The sequence below is a fragment of the Schistocerca serialis genome, chromosome 3 (assembly GCF_023864345.2).
Source record: "Schistocerca serialis cubense isolate TAMUIC-IGC-003099 chromosome 3, iqSchSeri2.2, whole genome shotgun sequence".
Lineage (NCBI taxonomy): Eukaryota > Metazoa > Arthropoda > Insecta > Orthoptera > Acrididae > Schistocerca > Schistocerca serialis.
The window spans coordinates 616,239,444-616,258,878 of NC_064640.1; the positions used below are offsets into that span (position 1 = coordinate 616,239,444).

The 19,435-nt window shown below is 41.0% G+C and overlaps 1 protein-coding gene across 2 annotated transcripts in view; it reads right to left on the reverse strand.

The window, feature by feature from the left end:
• LOC126469547 (glycine receptor subunit alpha-3) overlaps positions 1–19,435 on the reverse strand; it is a 478,682-nt gene that overhangs the window by 169,350 nt on the left and 289,897 nt on the right. For both annotated transcript variants that reach the window (XM_050096664.1, XM_050096663.1), the window contains exon 4: positions 19,312–19,394. In XM_050096664.1, coding sequence (XP_049952621.1) covers positions 19,312–19,394 — 83 coding nt within the window. The remainder of the gene's footprint in view (positions 1–19,311; positions 19,395–19,435) is intronic.

A 19,435-nucleotide genomic window follows, 5' to 3' on the forward strand; every position in this document is an offset into this window, starting at 1 on the left:
GTACTGGTGACGTAGTTTGTGGTTCCTGGTGTTTCAACCTAAAGCCGTTCACCCTAGTGTGCTTTCTGTCAGGAAATATCGTCCTCGGAAAGTGGACAGGATGTTTTTCTCTTTCTCTGAAATTGTGAGAGCAGCATCAGCACGTTTCCAAGATAGTGCACAGCTGTTCACGAGATTTGTTTCTTTATTCCTCCTTTACATTCAATTTTGATAGCAGCTGACAACTGCCTGCATTGCCTTGATTAAAAATTATATGACAAAGAAACAAATTGTTTTGATGTTTAATATTCCGTTTTTTTTTTTTTTAATTCTGAGCATATTCCTTCACTGGGATTTGAAATTTACGTGGTCTGTAGGTATTTAATAAGTCACCTGCACGACGTCACCTTTTGCTATAAAAGGAATAGTAACAGACGCTAAATGTGCTTCAGAAATCGTAGCTGTGTTGTTTTTTTGGTCATCAGTCTACTGACTGGTTTGATGCGGCCCGCCACGAATTCCTTTCCTGTGCTAACCTCTTCATCTCAGAGTAGCACTTGCAACCTACGTCCTCAATTATTTGCTTGGCGTATTCCAATCTCTGTCTTCCTCTACAGTTTTTGCCCTCTACAGCTCCCTCTAGTACCATGGAAGCCATTCCCTCATGTCTTAGCAAATGTCCTATCATCCTGTCCCTTCTCCTTATCAGTGTTTTCCACATATTCCTTTCCTTTCCGATTCTGCGTAGAACCTCCTCATTCCTTACCTTGTCAGTCCACCTAATTTTCAACATTCGTCTGTAGCACCACATCTCAAATGCTTCGATTCTCTTCTGTTCCGGTTTTCCCACAGTCCATGTTCCACTACCATACAATGCTGTACTCCAGACGTACATCCTCAGAAATTTCTTCCTCAAATTAAGGCCGGTATTTGATATTAGTAGACTTCTCTTGGCCAGAAATGCCTTTTTTGCCATAGCGAGTCTGCTTTTGATGTCCTCCTTGCTCCGTCCGTCATTGGTTATTTTACTGCCTAGGTAGCAGAATTCTTTAACTTCATTGACTTCGTGACCATCAATCCTGATGTTAAGTTTCTCGCTGTTCTCATTTCTACTACTTCTCATTACCGTAGGCGCATGAAAATATATGAATTGGGTTACGATTTACAGATTTTACGATCTTAGTCATAATATCAACGCTGCATACACGAATTGTTCTTGAGCAATGAGCATTACATAAAGATATGTACTCGTAGTGGTATTTAGCTCTCACTAATATGAAGGGATGAAATATTTCACTAACATTCCTGAAATCAGCTGTTTATCTCAACTGTAGGCGTTTACTCCGAGCGCGGGCCGCGTTGACACGAGGTGTGACCAGGCGACGTCAGCGGCCACGGTCTCCTTGAGTAAATGCAACACATTGAGCGAACGAGCTCGTGTAAAGTTCGTAGAGAATATCTCGCTACAAAACAGATTTCTTTCTTCTATATATCTTTGTCAGTGGAATGATAGAAAAAAGAATTGTATAGTGAAGGCTAGCAATCGTTTTGAATAAACGAGGCAGATTAGCTCTACAACCATGCAACAGAGTCCAACAGTTAAACAAACTGCTGCACTGTATTGAACGACTTACACCCCATCTCATCATTACCAAAGCATAGGAGGACGGCATATTCTGAAAGAAGTCCTACCTGCGTCTTATAACTGACGCCTTAAACTATATTCTGATCCCCGTCCCAGCACCCTCCCCTTGTCAATGTAGGTTTTTGTCAACAGCTATCAGCAAAGGATTTATCAATGTGAATCCTCCGAATAATTTATACACCTGTAGCTTAGACTACACATCCAATGCAGTTGTCGAATTTTTTCACAGTATGGAAATTCATAGTATTAGTCAGAAGTATTTAATTTCTAAGTTAATGGATGATAATTTCTGTACAGGACCATAGCCCGATTCATAATAGCAGAGCCGTCCAGAACTGGTTCCAAGGTCAGCAGAGAAGAAAACTTCTTCCTTTCGTGCCAAAATCACCAGACCTCAACCCCACTGAAAATATGTGGTTCAAAAATGCCTCGGACACTATGGGGCTTAACATCTGAGGTCATCAATCCCCTAGAACTTAGAACTACTTAAATCTAATTAACATAAGGACATCACAAACATCCATGCCCGAGGCAGGATTCGAACCTGCGACCGCTCGGCCACAACGGCCGGCGGAAAAATGTGGGCGGAGTTTACGAGGTCGTTACCACCTGGGTCAAGGAATTCAGAAACTCTGTGGGAAAATATAGAGAATACATGGTGGGAGATGAACGATTATCACAATCTCTCGATGAATTTAGCCTTATCATTTCCCGTCCGCAGCTCATGGTCGTGCGGTAGCGTTCTCGCTTCTCGCGCCCGAGTTCCCGAGTTCGATTCCCGGCGGGGTCAGGGATTTTCTCTGCCTCGTGATGACTGGGTGTTGTGTGATGTCCTTAGGTTAGTTACGTTTAAGTAGTTCTAAGTTCTAGGGGACTTATGACCACAGCAGTTGAGTCCCATAGTGCTCAGAGCCATTTATCATTTCCCCGACGCCTTCGAGCAATCATAGACAACGAGGGAGGATGGGTAGAGTACTGAAAGAAAAATAAAAGCCAAACCAGTTGCGAGGTCCTAAAGTGTTCCGGAAACCTGCTAATGCTAAATGGTCCACGTGTATTCTCATTAAATGTGTCACTGCGTGATTCTTACACATAACAACTACTAGTTAAATTCTTTACTCAAAAAAAAGAATAAACATACGTACGCGCAACGGATAAATGTTTAATTTTGTAGTATTAACCCCAAATTTGGTACACTGTTAATCACCCGACTGTGTTTAAAGAAAATACGTAAGTAACAGGAAACGTAACTGGACCTGCATAATAACTCCTCCGTTCTGTAAGCTATTTATTTTCATTCTGTCTTACTTTCTTCTCTCAAAGCATAATAATGATATTACCAGTAACATACAGGATAAAATTTCCTAACAGCTGATCTTGTAACAGCACATATAAAGATATTTTACTTGCTATGGTTTCTCACCCACGGGAAGGAATGGAGGATAGCCCACAATGCTTGATTCATAACGTCACAGCAACACACTATCACTCTTATTACCATTGGGCAAAGCAATGATCGTATTTCCACGCGGACCAGTACTAGAAAAATTCTAACTTCTTCAATCACACCTCTCATTTATTGACGTGCCTCGATGTTAACTAAGTCTCGCGTGGCTGGAAAGTTCACGCGGTCGCGATTCCGAAATTTACGTTCCCCTCATATTCGTGCGCGACACGTTATTTCAACTGAAAAAATGCCCTGCACAAGTTACCTAGACTGATTTCCTAATTATATGTCGGCACCATTAAATAATATACCATCCAAAGCCTCCCCTCCTAAAGATACATAAAAACACACAATGAACTTTACACAGTACTTACAGTTCGTGTATAGCGTGGATAACATGGCAACACGAATTACTGTTATGCTGTTTCCCCATTTTTTAATTCAGGAAAGTTATCTCAGTGATTCCCACGTATCTTTCAAATACCGTTGTTCTAAAAGTCAGCTTCACACGTAAATTTCTACTGACTCATTCCACAAAAGGTGACTTCTTATTCTTTCATATTAAATTAGCAACCTTGCCTTTATCCATGAATTTCAGAAACTCGTCAAATTACAAATTAAAACACACACAAGCTATAAATGGCTTCTTTGAAAACTAATTCTTTCAGATCAAAATTAAGAGCATTACTTTCTACCATGAATTTCTGATAGCAGCTTGATTAGTTAAAGCCACGAGATAATATTTTCCTACACTTCCAGATCAGATTTTGAAACAGACTAACCAGAATCAATTTAAAATGACCATTACTAAAAAGAATTATGGTAAATCAACACATTCCTACTCATAAACTAATGGTTCCTAGCACTCAGTCATCCACTCTTCATCATTTTCTTCATCAGCCACATGTGGTGAGTGCCAGGTCTTTAGACTATAATAGCTCGTCACATGTATCCTATTTGTGTCGTACCTGCTTTACAATTGAATTCTAACACTTTCCTGTTCACCGAATTACTCAATCGAAATATCAAATTCCATTAACTTTCAAGTTATTCTTCGCGGTCGCGACATAGCATTCTCACATTTGCCTATCTTTTACCTGTCTATAAACAATTTGGTTCCCTCAAAAATATTACATTAAATTAAATATACTCTGAAAGAGAATGTTACCATTTCCTTTCCCTTTGCGGATAGCATTTTGCTCCGCCACTTCCTCAGTCCATCCGGCTACTTCAGTCGTCCTCAGTGCGTTTCTCTTACCACGCTACCGCTCTCTCCATGCCTACGGCGAGGGTGGTGTGCACCCTGGCCAATCAAGGCTCCAGAATTTCAAGCATTTGAAACTCCTGGCTGTCTTCTTCCCAGCACACAATGAAATCTGTCCGCACTTTTTTACTCAATGAGCTTAACGTAAGAATACAGACAAACCTAGCCCCCTTCTCTCCGATGTCAGAGACAGACCTTTACTTCAGAAAACTCTCATGTCACTGCATATCGATACATCATTGCCTTCCCATGATTCTAATAATTTCGTTTCAATATTCACTCACATTCTATCCACAATGCATACTATTTACCTTGCTCTCAACCCAATCGTGGACTATTTAGGATAAGATAAGTGGGAAAAGTGGGTTTTCATACACTATACGAAAATAATAAACTCATCCAGTTGCTCTGATCAATTTCCTAAACACAGCAGGTTGGTTCAATAAAAATCAACAGCTCAGATCGAGCGTCTGATAACAGATACCTGATACAGCAAGATATTCTAGCAATTACATGTGAATAGTAATTCCCGTGCGAATAGGCTGATATTTTTGAAGTACAGCGCCTTTGGGCTATCAGGAAGTAAATTCGGAGGAATATGGCCAAATTCAGGGCGCTGCGTTGACGGTGCCCACGCTCGATATGATGAGCCTTCTGCTCTTACTGTTAATTTTTTTCTTTCGTTCTGAGGTGTACCACGAAATAAAGTTCTCCTCCGATAAACGATTTTCGCTTCTATTCGAAAAGCTTCTTGAGTAGTCCCGCAGGGAACATTACCTAGAGATGTTACTTGTAGTTTTTGAAGCAAAGGCATATGTTTAAGGATAACGAACTGTAGTCGAAGTTACACCAGATGATACTGAAGGAATTCGGTTATGACATGCGACAGCGAGAGTGGTAGCCATTGTTTGCTATGTGGGAAGCAAGAAACCTGAGGCCTTCAGTAGTAAAATGTATGTAAAATTCAATAACAAGAAATCCTGTTTGATGGGGTAAGGATATATATCTGACGCTCAGGAAACCTTATCTGAAAGTATATGACAGGCTTCCTGCTATTATGTTATGTCGATTGCCTTCAGTAGACATATAGATAACCCATGGTAGAGCTTTCTCGTCATCCGAATCACATAAATGAGAATAACAGTCAAAGGGTTATTACTAAATTGTAGGCACATGGCCACACCACATATCTAAAATTTGGAGACCAGACTCTCTCGCGATAGATTGGATGTCTGGATACTATCATGAAATATTTAGGCTACGAAAACACACTTTCTTCTTGGTGTCAGCGTGGTCCAGACTGCAATGTTGTAGGAATACTTTGGCAACCCTGTTGACATAACAATAATTTGCAGCCGTGGGACTGATTTATCCTGCTAAATTCGTCTGACATTTTCTTGTCATCTGTATGAAATACTGTGAATATTCCCTCTGATGATATCTTATTGAGTTAGTAATATTTTGTGAGTACAAGGTCATTTCATGCAGGATCTATCCCTTGTCTCATCCTTCACGTTGTGAGTTATCAGTTATCTACTGCAGCCGCGATTATGGCAATGAGAGAGTTTATGCAGGAATTCCTTGGCATCATAGTTGTAAAGTAGTGAATTTATAAAACGGTAGTGGCCTCCGAAAGCAGTTCCAGGTTTGCTGCAAAAGATGTGTCTTGTTGTTGTTGTTGTTGTGGTCTTCAGTCCTGAGACTGGTTTGATGCAGCTCTCCATGCTACTCTATCCTGTGCAAGCTTCTTCATCTCCCAGTACCTACTGCAACCTACATCCTTCTGAATCTGCTTAGTGTATTCATCTCTTGGTCTCCCTCTACGATTTTTACCCTCCACGCTGCCCTCCAATGCTAAATTTGTGATCCCATGATGCCTCAAAACATGTCCTACCAACCGATCCCTTCTTCTAGTCAAGTTGTGCCACAAACTTCTCTTCTCCCCAATCCTATTCAATACCTCCTCATTAGTTACGTGATCTACCCACCTTATCTTCAGCATTCTTCTGTAGCACCACATTTCGAAAGCTTCTATTCTCTTCTTGTCCACACTAGTTATCGTCCATGTTTCACTTCCATACATGGCTACACTCCATACAAATACTTTCAGAAACGACTTCCTGACACTTAAATCTATACTCGATGTTAAAAAATTTCTCTTCTTCAGAAACGATTTCCTTGCCATTGTCAGTCTACATTTTATATCCTCTCTACTTCGACCATCATCAGTTATTTTACTCCCTAAATAGCAAAACTCCTTTACTACTTTAAGTGTCTCATTTCCTAATCTAATCCCCTCAGCATCACCCGATTTAATTTGACTACATTCCATTATCCTTGTTTTGCTTTTGTTGATGTTCATCTTATATCCTCCTTTCAAGACACTGTCCATCCGTTCAACTGCTCTTCCAAGTCCTTTGCTGTCTCTGACAGAATTACAACGTCATCGGCGAACCTCAAAGTTTTTACTTCTTCTCCATGAATTTTAATACCTACTCCGAATTTTTCTTTTGTTTCCTTTACTGCTTGCTCAATATACAGATTGAATAACATCGGGGAGAGGCTACAACCCTGTCTCACTCCTTTCCCAACCACTGCTTCCCTTTCATGCCCCTCGACTCTTATAACTGCCATCTGGTTTCTGTATAAATTGTACATAGCCTTTCGCTCCCTGTATTTTGCCCCTGCCACCTTCAGAATTTGAAAGAGAGTATTCCAGTTAACGTTGTCAAAAGCTTTCTCTAAGTCTACAAATGCTAGAAACGTAGGTTTGCCTTTTCTTAATCTTTCTTCTAAGATAAGTCGTAAGGTTAGTATTGCCTCACGTGTTCCAACATTTCTACGGAATCCAAACTGATCTTCCCCGAGGTCCGCTTCTACCAGTTTTTCCATTCGTCTGTAAAGAATTCGCGTTAGTATTTTGCAGCTGTGACTTATTAAGCTGATAGTTCGGTAATTTTCACATCTGTCAACACCTGATTTCTTTGGGATTGGAATTATTATATTCTTCTTGAAGTCTGTGGGTATCTCGCTTGTCTCATTCATCTTGCTCACCAGATGGTAGAGTTTTGTCATGACTGGCTCTCCCAAGGCCATCAGTAGTTCTAATGGATGTGTCTTATCAATTGCTTTCTGTAAGTTTCAATTCAGGTGCTACCTGTCACATGTAAGTGTGTCCTAGCAAACTGGCAGGAGCTGCCATGATCGTAGACCTCGCTAAACTTAAGTCACATCAAAATTACTAATAAAATTACTGAACATATTCGAAGCATCTATGAGAGTCGCGAATTTTACTTTGTTCATCAACTCCATCTGAAATAAGAGGGCAAAAAATTACAGGGACAATGACCAAGTTTGTTAGTATGCACTCTCTATGGTAGATTTGGAGGTGAAAACGTTCGAAAATGCACAACTGCACTTTTGCGAACTTGTGTTTTATTTTTGCATCAATATTGTTGTGAACCCACCATTTACATTAGCATCCATGATATCTAATCATTTTGATAGTACACCTGATAATATAGATGAGTAGGATACAAGACAGAACGTAGATAATGTCCGTTTGACGTAAACACTATCATTTTACTTTTTTTGAATAGGACAATCATTTGAGGTTTAGTTAAAATAAACTTACGCTGCAAGAGAATTCTCTTGTATTTTTCAATATGTGGTCTGTTGTCGGTTTGAAGGCCTTCAATTACATCAGCAACTTAGTGCAGCCCCACCGAGGGCTGTCTGGAGTGGGGTGGAGATAGCAATGTGAATGTGGCGAACTGTCGAAGACGATCTTCATATTATTAGTGTGATTGGGACTTTGTATATTCTTGACGACGTTTAGCACCTTCGCGGTCAGTCACCAAATTTCATAATTCATGTTAAGTAATCCTGCTAAATTGTCATAATATTGTCTTTTTATATTGATGAGTCATCTGGTTAGTCGTCACGTTCAAGTGCCATCTACAATGCAAATTTAATATTACGATCCTAGAAACTAATCTGCAATACGTTTTGTATTTCATAATCAGAACTATCTACATTAACCGTCATCAGAACAACGTCAGGGAGCAGAAAGCAGCAGTACCTTGGTAACTACTTGGGGACTTGCTTGAGTCGTGTTCTAAGGAGAGGGTAGTTGCTGGTTCACATTATATTACACTAGTGAGAAGTACCGAATTTTCCTTTTTCTTTGCAAACATCCAGAACTAAATTCAGTAACAAAATGCTAAGAAGATATTTGGATTGTCCCAGCTCAACGATCAACCTATTTTTATAGATTTTTATTTTACAGCTATTCTCGTTCTGCATTGAAATAAACTTCATTCATTACTTGCTTGTTCTTGTTACGATTATTATTGTCATTCTCTTACCCGCAAGAGTTTTCACATCCCTATTTGGTATCGATGCACATGGAGAGTGGCTATGAGAGAAGGGAATAATGAATGTTACGTCATGCAGGATACACTCATTTACTTCGACATCTCGTGATCAACGCTTCAGGAGAAGTCAGATACGTCAAGATGTCAATAGGTCAATAGGAAGTCAGATACGCTGGCACAACTCTGCAGCTACTCCTGTTGATTTAACAGTGTTGCCAGATAAACTGGTGCTGCGAAATCAAAGATGTAGTACAGACTATGCCAGAGTAGCAGAGAGCTGCTAATTTCGGACCATGACCGTGAATTACCCTTGGGTCAGCTGCCGGTTTGAGTGTTGCATCTGCAAATGGAAGGCTTTGTTTGATGTCTTGTACTGATGCTGTCTGAATAAATTATGCAAATTATGCCAGTGGATAAAAAACGGTTTAGTTTGGAGACTTAACCCTCGACGGGGGGGGGGGGGGGGGGAGGGGGGGAGGCACAGCGGTCTGCATCATGAATTCCAAGCAAATACACAAAAGATAACTCAGGAAGGGTTCGAACAACTACTTTCATGCAGAGACATGCATTTGGAATCTGTTCATCCTTTAGGGACAAAACAAGCGGGTAACGTCACGGAAACAATGATCAGGCTACTTAGTATATAATAGAGCATACACATTTCAAGGAAGAAACTTATGTAGACACAGACTTCCTCGTTGTCCATATGTGCGGCATATCTTTCGTGTTCACGAAATTAATATCCCGTTTTACCTCTTCTTAAATCTCAAATGAAATGAATGCCATGTGGAATCGAATATTTGTTGATTGCTTCTCTTCTTGCTTCCATCCATACTAACATATTTCTTCATTCTCGTGGTAATCATGACGTTCTACATGTATGCTGCAAAACATTGCACGAGGACACATCCAACATTGAGATGCAAAGTGTTTGATATCTTACAATGTATTCAATTAAAATAAGCTTTCGATGTATTTTTACTTCGTTTGTATTCTGAGATGATTATGAACGTTACGGAGAATTATCTCACATGCTTTATGCTGAATGAGAAACACTGAATCATCCGTTTTGCTTTCCCTGCGTTGTAATGATATAATGTCGGCGTCAACAGCCTTCTTCCACGCTGGAAGCTGAAACTTAATTCATTCTGGATTAATGATAATTGAATGCCTCAAATGTATACATAGCCTGTTGTGGTTGGCAGGAGAGCCAACACCGTGTTACTAGAGGAAGCCGAAAGCACGCGTTTTAGCTCACGCAGGCTGGCGTGAGGTCTGGAACAGGACAAGGAAATTAGAATTTAGAAAAAAACGGACGTAGCTGGTGGGATACTTAACTTTAATCCATTAATGGTGAACGTCGCTCTTGACGGTACATGATTCACAGTATCAATAGTAACTGGTAATGGCGCCTTGCTAGGTCGTAGCAAATGACGTAGCTGAAAGCTATGCTAACTATCGTCTCGGCAAATGAGAGCGTATTTTGTCAGTGAACCATCGCTAGCAAAGTCGGTTGTACAACTGGGGCGAGTGCTAGGAAGTCTCTCTAGACCTGCCGTGTGGCGGCGCTCGGTCTGCAATCACTGATAGTGGCGACACGCGGGTCCGACGTATACTAACGGGCCGCGGGCGATTTAAAGGCTACCACCTAGCAAGTGTGGTGTCTGGCGGTGACACCACATAGCCTACAAGGCAACGTCAGAAACTATCAGGGGAGAACGCCGCATAAAAACCAAACGTGCGCGCGCGTCTCCCCTCTGAAGAACCGTATCGGACAATCACGACAAGGCCGGCCGAAGTGGCCGTGCGGTTAAAGACGCTGCAGTCTGGAACCGCAAGATCGCTACGGTCGCAGGTTCGAATCCTGCCTCGGGCATGGATGTTTGTGATGTCCTTAGGTTAGTTAGGTTTAAGTAGTTCTAAGTTCTAGGGGACTAATGACCTCAGCAGTTGAGTCCCATAGTGCTCAGAGCCATTTGAACCAATCACGACAAGCATTTCGCTGAAGAGCTGTCTCGTAAGAGAGCTGAGAATTGGCAGCGTCGTAGCAAGTATTTGTCAACTCTGTGAGAGTACATTTACTTCCGGGTGTGGCCAGGCATTACGTCGCTAAATTCACTTGGAATTCGTTTTTCATATCGAAGACTCATGCGATATAACCCACTGTAAGATGAGACACTTAGAAAGTATATGTAATTTCTGGACTCCAAGAACGGAATTCTTCACATAAGTAACACTTGTTTGTGTGTTAAATGTTGCGTTTTGAGGCTCAGGCAATATCGCAATGACTATAGACCGCCTGTTGCCGCCAGTGTGTCGTTAGCTCAGCGATTCCATTATGCGTTGCGATGCTGGTGCTATATGAAATGGCAGTTCCAATCTCGTTGAAGGCCGCTGAGTACAACGTTTTATTTTCCATTTTAACTAATGGGGTTGCAAACTGCTAAATCTGAAGAATGCCTTTACACATAAATCTTCTTGCAATTTCGACTTAGTAAATTATGTTAATCTCATGGATGATTGTTTTGCAAATGCCAAGGTGCTTCACTGCAAAATAGTTTCTGAAAAGATTCAAACCTACTGTCAACGATTCGAATTTGAGCTTTGTTCGTCATATGGGTCTAACATGTCAGGAGGCTGTTTATGAAGTGAACATGTTGATAAATATAGTTCCTCTTTGGTTAAATTTTGCAATAGCATTTAACTGTAGACGTTTGCTGGCACCGGCGTTAGCAATTCGTTTCCATTTTATGAAACCTCAAAATCGATAACTTTTTCTGGTTTATATCTGATGACCTTAACTATCACTTCCGACCAACGTTAAATACTTCATGAATCCACACATGGAACTCCAAATGTGCAGTGTTCCTGCACATCTATAGAGCATGCATTGGAAGGTATTCACACAGTTTATCGCATAGACTTACCATAAAGAATGAAACAAAAACTATAATACACTTTACAGCACAGACGCTCACTCTGGCTTTACTAAAACATCCGAATATTGGCCAAAAGTAGCACAAATAATTGACTTTGAAAGGAAAAGAAAGAGGTATGAAGCATTTATAAATTCATCGAATGTAGTGAGGTGGTTTAATTTCGTCTAAGTCTATAAAATTAATTTCGGACCATACGCAGCTCTTGCAGATTAATGTAATACAGTACCCATCTACTAATCAGGGCGTCAGTCCCTGTTGCTTTCGAACGAGAATGGAAAATCTTAGAAGTCTTCTATGGAGCAACATTTAATAATAATAATAAAGCGTTTTAAATTATCAACAGCGATGAGCGGTAGCAGGCGCTTTCCATAAAGAAGAGGGGTGTGCAGCGGCGCTGCTGTCGCCACGGCCGCTGCCAGTAGCCAGCAAATGGATCCCGGAGCTTTGCCGCATGCGGCGTCCAGAGGAGGACACTCTGCAAGAAATCTGCCGCAAAATGGCCACTGCATAAAAGTTTGTTATCGGTGTGATAGAAAGTGAAATAGATTGAATCTGCGTTACCATTACATTCACGTCTTCAGCATTCAGTTGGAAGAGGGTATAAAAATTTTTGCGCCCGCAAGTTTCGATCCACAGATATTGTAGACAGAAACAACGCACGGTATCGCTATACCACGGGCGTAAACAGCGTAGTGCTTCTCTTATATGGGACAAGACTTCCTCCAGGAAGTGCCGCAGTCTACAGTGTTGCCAGATTGTGCAGATAGCCGGACTTAGAGAATTAGCGAGTTGGCCAGTTTATTTGTCCCATGTCGCGATCGGCGCGGACTTAGCCTCTGCAGCGGCCGGCCGCCGGTCGAGTTTTATGTCAAAGAGTGTACATGACAAGACAGTGCAAACTAAAATTCTTTTCGCAGGTACCTGAGACTGAATTACGTGTTACTGTGGAGCTGTACATTACGACAATCAGGAGGGCATTTCTAATATTCTTAGCTACTGGATGGGAACAATTAGATTAAATTCAATAATTATGTGAATGAATAATTACAAGTTCGTGTACAAATCACCTTATACCACAGCTTGTGGATTTCAATATTTTATTCATGTCTTCAGATAGGAAATGACTTATAATAACAAAGAGAATTGTATTAACTGTAGCCTGTATTCTGACTGCTGCCATAACACTGGAGATGAATAGTTAAATTAGGTTAAGTGACTGTAATGGTGCAGAATTTCAACAATGCACTGGCAAAAGTATCAGCATGGATTTCGAGCATGCTGGGTTAATAACGAGAAAGCAACTTGGGTTAACGAATTTGATGCACAAGACTCTGAGGTACGTGTATGTACAATGTTAACATGATTTGCATGCTGTTACGAAATATACTATTTTGTCTGTTTGGATGATTTGAAAATGGGTTCAGGTAACCTGAAACTAGCCATTAATTAAACAAAAAAACTGACTCTTGTAACTTTGGCTGTTTTCTACATCAAAAAGCAGTGGCAACTGCATTCGACCTTAATTTTTCTGTCTCTGTCACCTTGACAATTTGTAATAATGGTGACTAGCTTCGATCGTGTCCGTTCGTTATTGAACCATTACCTGGGTATTCTGAAATGATTACTGGAATAACATTTGTTCATCATTTGGAACAGCTGCAAACAGTTCAAAAGGTAAAAAATTATTTTATTAATCATTTCGATAATGAACGGAGATGTTCAAAACTAGTCACCAGTAACCCAAATTGTCAGTGCAACAGAGGCAGAAATATAAAGGAGTATAGCTGTAAAGGAATAAGGAATAATATTTCTACCTTTTCCAATGTCAGCTGCGTATTCATATGATACAACTGCAATGCAGCAAATGTTATGGCTGGTAAAGGATACCATCCTCATGTTGAGGGGAGGAACTGAAGAAAAGAGACGCTAAATGGATTTTGGGGCAACCATGATAAATATGATGTGAATACAGTGTTTGAGGAAAGAGCGTGGAATAGATGGATGCTTCCAACACTCAATGCAGTAATCATCATAACTGGAGTAACTGACTTCAGCAGATGTGGGTCACTGCTGAAGTATGTGGAGGAGTGGCATAACATAGCACCCTAAATGACGGCTACGCTGCAGCGCTCATCAGCGCATTCTACACTCCTGGAAATGGAAAAAAGAACACATTGACACCGGTGTGTCAGACCCACCATACTTGCTCCGGACACTGCGAGAGGGCTGTACAAGCAATGATCACACGCACGGCACAGCGGACACACCAGGAACCGCGGTGTTGGCCGTCGAATGGCGCTAGCTGCGCAGCATTTGTGCACCGCCGCCGTCAGTGTCAGCCAGTTTGCCGTGGCATACGGAGCTCCATCGCAGTCTTTAACACTGGTAGCATGCCGCGACAGCGTGGACGTGAACCGTATGTGCAGTTGACGGACTTTGAGCGAGGGCGTATAGTGGGCATGCGGGAGGCCGGGTGGACGTACCGCCGAACTGCTCAACACGTGGGGCGTGAGGTCTCCACAGTACATCGATGTAGTCGCCAGTGGTCGGCGGAAGGTGCACGTGCCCGTCGACCTGGGACCGGACCGCAGCGACGCACGGATGCACGCCAAGACCGTAGGATCCTACGCAGTGCCGTAGGGGACCGCACCACCAATTCCCAGCAAATTAGGGACACTGTTGCTCCTGGGGTATCGGCGAGGACCATTCGCAACCGTCTCCATGAAGCTGGGCTACGGTCCCGCACACCGTTAGGCCGTCTTCCGCTCACGCCCCAACATCGTGCCGCCCGCCTCCAGTGGTGTCGCGACAGGCGTGAATGGAGGGACGAATGGAGACGTGTCGTCTTCAGCGATAAGAGTCGCTTCTGCCTTGGTGCCAATGATGGTCGTATGCGTGTTTGGCGCCGTGCAGGTGAGCGCCACAATCAGGACTGCATACGACCGAGGCACATAGGGCCAACACCCGGCATCATGGTGTGGGGAGCGATCTCCTACACTGGCCGTACACCACTGGTGATCGTCGAGGGGACACTGAATAGTGCACGGTACATCCAAACCGTCATCGAACCCATCGTTCTACCATTCCTAGACCGGCAAGGGAACTTGCTGTTCCAACAGGACAATGCACGTCCGCATGTATCCCGTGCCACCCAACGTGCTCTAGAAGGTGTAAGTCAACTACCCTGGCCAGCAAGATCTCCGGATCTGTCCCCCATTGAGCATGTTTGGGACTGGATGAAGCGTCGTCTCACGCGGTCTGCACGTCCAGCACGAACGCTGGTCCATCTGAGGCGCCAGGTGGAAATGGCATGGCAAGCCGTTCCACAGGACTACATCCAGCATCTCTACGATCGTCTCCATGGGAGAATAGCAGCCTGCATTGCTGCGAAAGGTGGATATACACTGTACTAGTGCCGACATTGTACATGCTCTGTTGCCTGTGTCTATGTGCCTGTGGTTCTGTCAGTGTGATCATGTGATGTATCTGACCCCAGGAATGTGTCAATAAAGTTTCCCCTTCCTGGGACAATGAATTCACGGTGTTCTTATTTCAATTTCCAGGAGTGTATATGATTTTATATTCAAATGTGTTTATTGATATTTAAGTTTGTTTATTCTTATTTGCATATGTTAATTTGTTGTAAGGCATTACGGAGTATGATACTCTGTCAAGGAAATAATTATTCCATATTTATATTTTGTTAGAAACTCTCTGGAGCTTGGCCTTTGTATTTAATTGGAGGCTAAAACTGTATGAATGAATTGTGCCTGCTTTTTAGAATGGAATATTTGCTACAAAATCTCAAAAAAGGGTAGTACTGATAAATTTAAACAGAAGGCCACTACTGGACATTTTATTTAAGCATGCAGTTAATATCCTTTTGTATGTATCAAAATGGCCCAAATGGCTCTGAGCACTATGCGACTTAACTTCTGAGGTCATCAGTCGCCTAGAACTTAGAACTAATTAAACCTAAGGACATCACACACATCCATGCCCGAGGCAGGATTCGAACCTGCGACCGTAGCGGTCACGCGGTTCCAGACTGAAGCGCCTTTAACCGCACGGCCACATCGGCCGGCTTTTGTATGTATCAATAGTCTACATTGTTAGCGTGGCATATTTAATTACATGGGAAGGAACAGAGAGGAGACTGTTAGCTTGAAACAGCCATTTTATGCATTTTCCTTAATGACTCCATACCTACTGTATGAGAGTACTGAAGCAATGGAGCAGTGCTGTACGTCTCTTGTCTGTAATAAATGACAATGAAGGGACAGAAATGGAGCCCCGTATGGAGGGTGAAATAACGTGAGGATCCCAGTCAATAAGAGGCCTCTCTGACTGAATAGCGCTTTGCCGACTTCCTCTGATCATTTAAAATCCACGTAAGTAATCGAATATGAACCAGCTACATATAAAGTGCTAAAATTAACACTGAGATATTTGCGAAATTTTTATGTGCGTAAACCTGCTATTCGAAATGTTGGCGAAGAAAGTGAACGTCACAGGAACGTGTGCCCCCTGATATCTCGATGATGAAATATACAAGTGGTTCCAAGTTTTTAATACCCATGTGAAAGATTCCTGACCTTCGTGGAGATATTAACGAAATTCATGCATCCTCAGAGTTTAGATGTTCATAGGGTACTGCCTGAAGTGAAAATAGAATATATTTACCTAAAGAAAGTCGTTAATGGCCTCAACTGCATTAGTAAATTTATGTAACTTTTTTTAAAATTTTAATGCTGTCAGCTTCCGTAGATCTACACTCATGCTTGAAGTAGTATCACAAAGTACAATATTATAATTTCGGGAAGTGAAACGGCTGTAAAAAGCCTTTCTCATGCAAAAGTTTCAATTGATAACAAAATATCAGATTATGAGAAACATAAGCGAATTCTTGAATGTTAAATCAATAAGAAGTGGTGAATTTCAGTCAGACCACTACACTTATCCTCCTAAAATTAAGCTAAACTTTATACCTAACGAAAGCCAAAGAAATTTGAAAATTGTGAGAATATGTGACATAGGGATCCAGAGAGTAGTATAAGGAATAATACAAAAATTGAACTTCGAAACTAAAATAAACCAACCTGGTAACTGTTATGAATGCTACAGACAGACTTCCTTAGACCGTTCAGGAATGTTTTATGAGTGGCATTACAGAAGTTTTCTCTTGGCTTGTTACTGATTTATTGTATTTCCTAGAAGACTAAACTGAGAACGTCTAGGGAAAAAATCCTTCATCTGACCTCCCACAAAATGTACTGGTTATAATTTGTAGATTTGTCTGGTTTCAAGATGACAAATGCACTTTCAAGATGGCGAGGTACGGGCATACATTTGATTCCATGTTAGGGAGCGCATAACTGATGTACACTGAAGTTATTGAATGACTGGTACAAGCCTACTTTGTGAAAGACAGTTCGTGTTCGGGATCGCAAATAAATAAAATTTTTAATATCTGACGATGACATTATAATCCTGAAAAAGACGGCAAAGGGCTTGAAAGAGCAGATGGACGGAATGGATAGTATTTCGAAAAAAGGTAGTGAGACGAACATCAATAAAGAATTAATTTAAATTAGGGGACGTCAACGGAGTTAGATTAGGAAATAAGTCACTAAGAATAGTATATCAGTTTACCTATTTGGACAGCAAAATAAATGACATTGATCGAAGCAAAGGGGTATAAAATAAAGATTGGCAATGACAAGAAACACTTTTCGAAAAATGAGAAACATGTTAACATTTAAATTTAAATGTAAGTATATTTTCGGAGCGTATACTGACGGAAATAAATAGCAGCACCAAGAAGGAGTTGTGTGACATAAACTGAAGTTAGTAGGCGTGCTTTTACATGTGAAAGATGATGTCTATTTCAGGTTCGCGCCAGTCGCATAAGAGTGGCGCTAGTAGCTCCTCTATGAGGATGCAAGTCAGGTTGGCTTTAAATGCAACGTTCGTGAGCGTTAATTACCTTTGAGACTGGACGTGCTGAGTTGATGTTACTCAAGAATGTCTTTAAGACAAATACGCCGTTATCAACACTTCTTTGAGTTTAAACAAGGTCGTGTAATAGGGCTACGAGAAGCTGGATATTCCATCTGCGATACTGCAAAATGACTTGGCAAGACTGTAGCCACAAATTAATTTTTTGTGTTGCGATTTTTTTTCCGTCAGTGTATACTATTGATTTAGCAGCCATTATTACTTAAAGTCCCGGGTTTTTCGCAGACGATGTGGTTATCTATGAGGAAGTTTTACTTCATTAAAAATGTAGCAATACCCAGTAAAAATTGACAAAATATTAGCCTGGTGCAATTAGACTAGATATTAAACTCGTGCACTTCACGAAACGTAAAGGCTTCCGCTACGAAATTAATGATCACAACTAGAGGCAGTCATGACATACTATTAACAAAATATAAGAAAGTTAAGCTGAACTATCACAAAGCTTAGTTGTAGGAAAAAAATTGCTTCGATTTATCTGTAGGGTACCGGGAAACAGTTCGTCTGCAGATCACTTTCAAAAAATCTATTACAGCTCACAGTGGAATATCATGTGGTATCCATATCATGTCGGACTAACAGAAGATATATAAAGAAGGACGAAATTCTGAAGAAATTCTTACATAGGAATCACTCTATGAAATCTTAGAAAATTCCAAGAATCAGCTGTGATGGCGGAAACTATGAATATTCTCCAGCTGCATGCCTACTGATGCCGTTGATACGCCAAAGAAAAAAAAGTTGACTATAAAGAGCATGCAATGGGAAGAAACCGTAACATGTGGTATCTTTGCGACACAATTTACAGTGATTCGCAGAAAGTATATGCAGATGTAGACTTCGACCGACTTCTTGTACGATTTGGCTGTCTGTCCCTGTAGACATGACATTACGAGATTCAGAAAGAAATGAATAGTTTAGACCGTTATTTCTAATGCCAAAATCCACCTACCACGCTCGCAGAGAACTGATGTGTCATGTATATCAAGATAATATTACTCGCTAAGGAACGACTGAGTCTACGGTTAACTGCATCAAACTGCGTAGCTAATACCTCTTAAAACCCTCTGAAAGTCTGTAGCTTTGTTTAATATCAGACATTTACACTTATTTAATTCCACTTGATTTCACTTAGTTTTTGGTGTGTTATTACTGCTATTGAAACCACAGGCGTAATACAACACTGCATTTTAAACCTTTTTCAAGTTCGATTTACGTAAAGTGAAACTGAAAAGTAATTTTATTTTTAATAAACCAAACTAAGCTTCTGCAGGCAACATGAAAGTGTTGAATAACCGTCTAACATATCGTCTAATTAACGGTAAATATCAGTTTTCCTGTCATGTTTCTGTATTATTCCGAAACAGATACAAAATCAAGCTGAAATCATCTTTAAGTTTCCTTTTCGCACATGACCTGAAAACACATATCCTTACAATTTTCTCTGTGTACTAACACTTGGAGCTATAATTATATGGCAACTGCAGGGCTGGTTGATAAATAGTATAATGTACGACATCAGTTAACTGTGCTTCTGTGGACTTTACAGGCTATTCTTAATCACGAAAGGTTAGTGCAAAATGAGCAATAATTGAATAACTAAAATACTGGTGCACAAGTAAGAAGATAACTGAGACGTATACCTGTATTCTGATGTCATGTTCTCTGGTAAGCGTAAGCGGAAATCTTTCCATGTCTGAGCAAAAAATATGTCCGCCGCATACGTCTGGAACACACAGTATGTAAGTGTTTCAAAGTCATTATAAA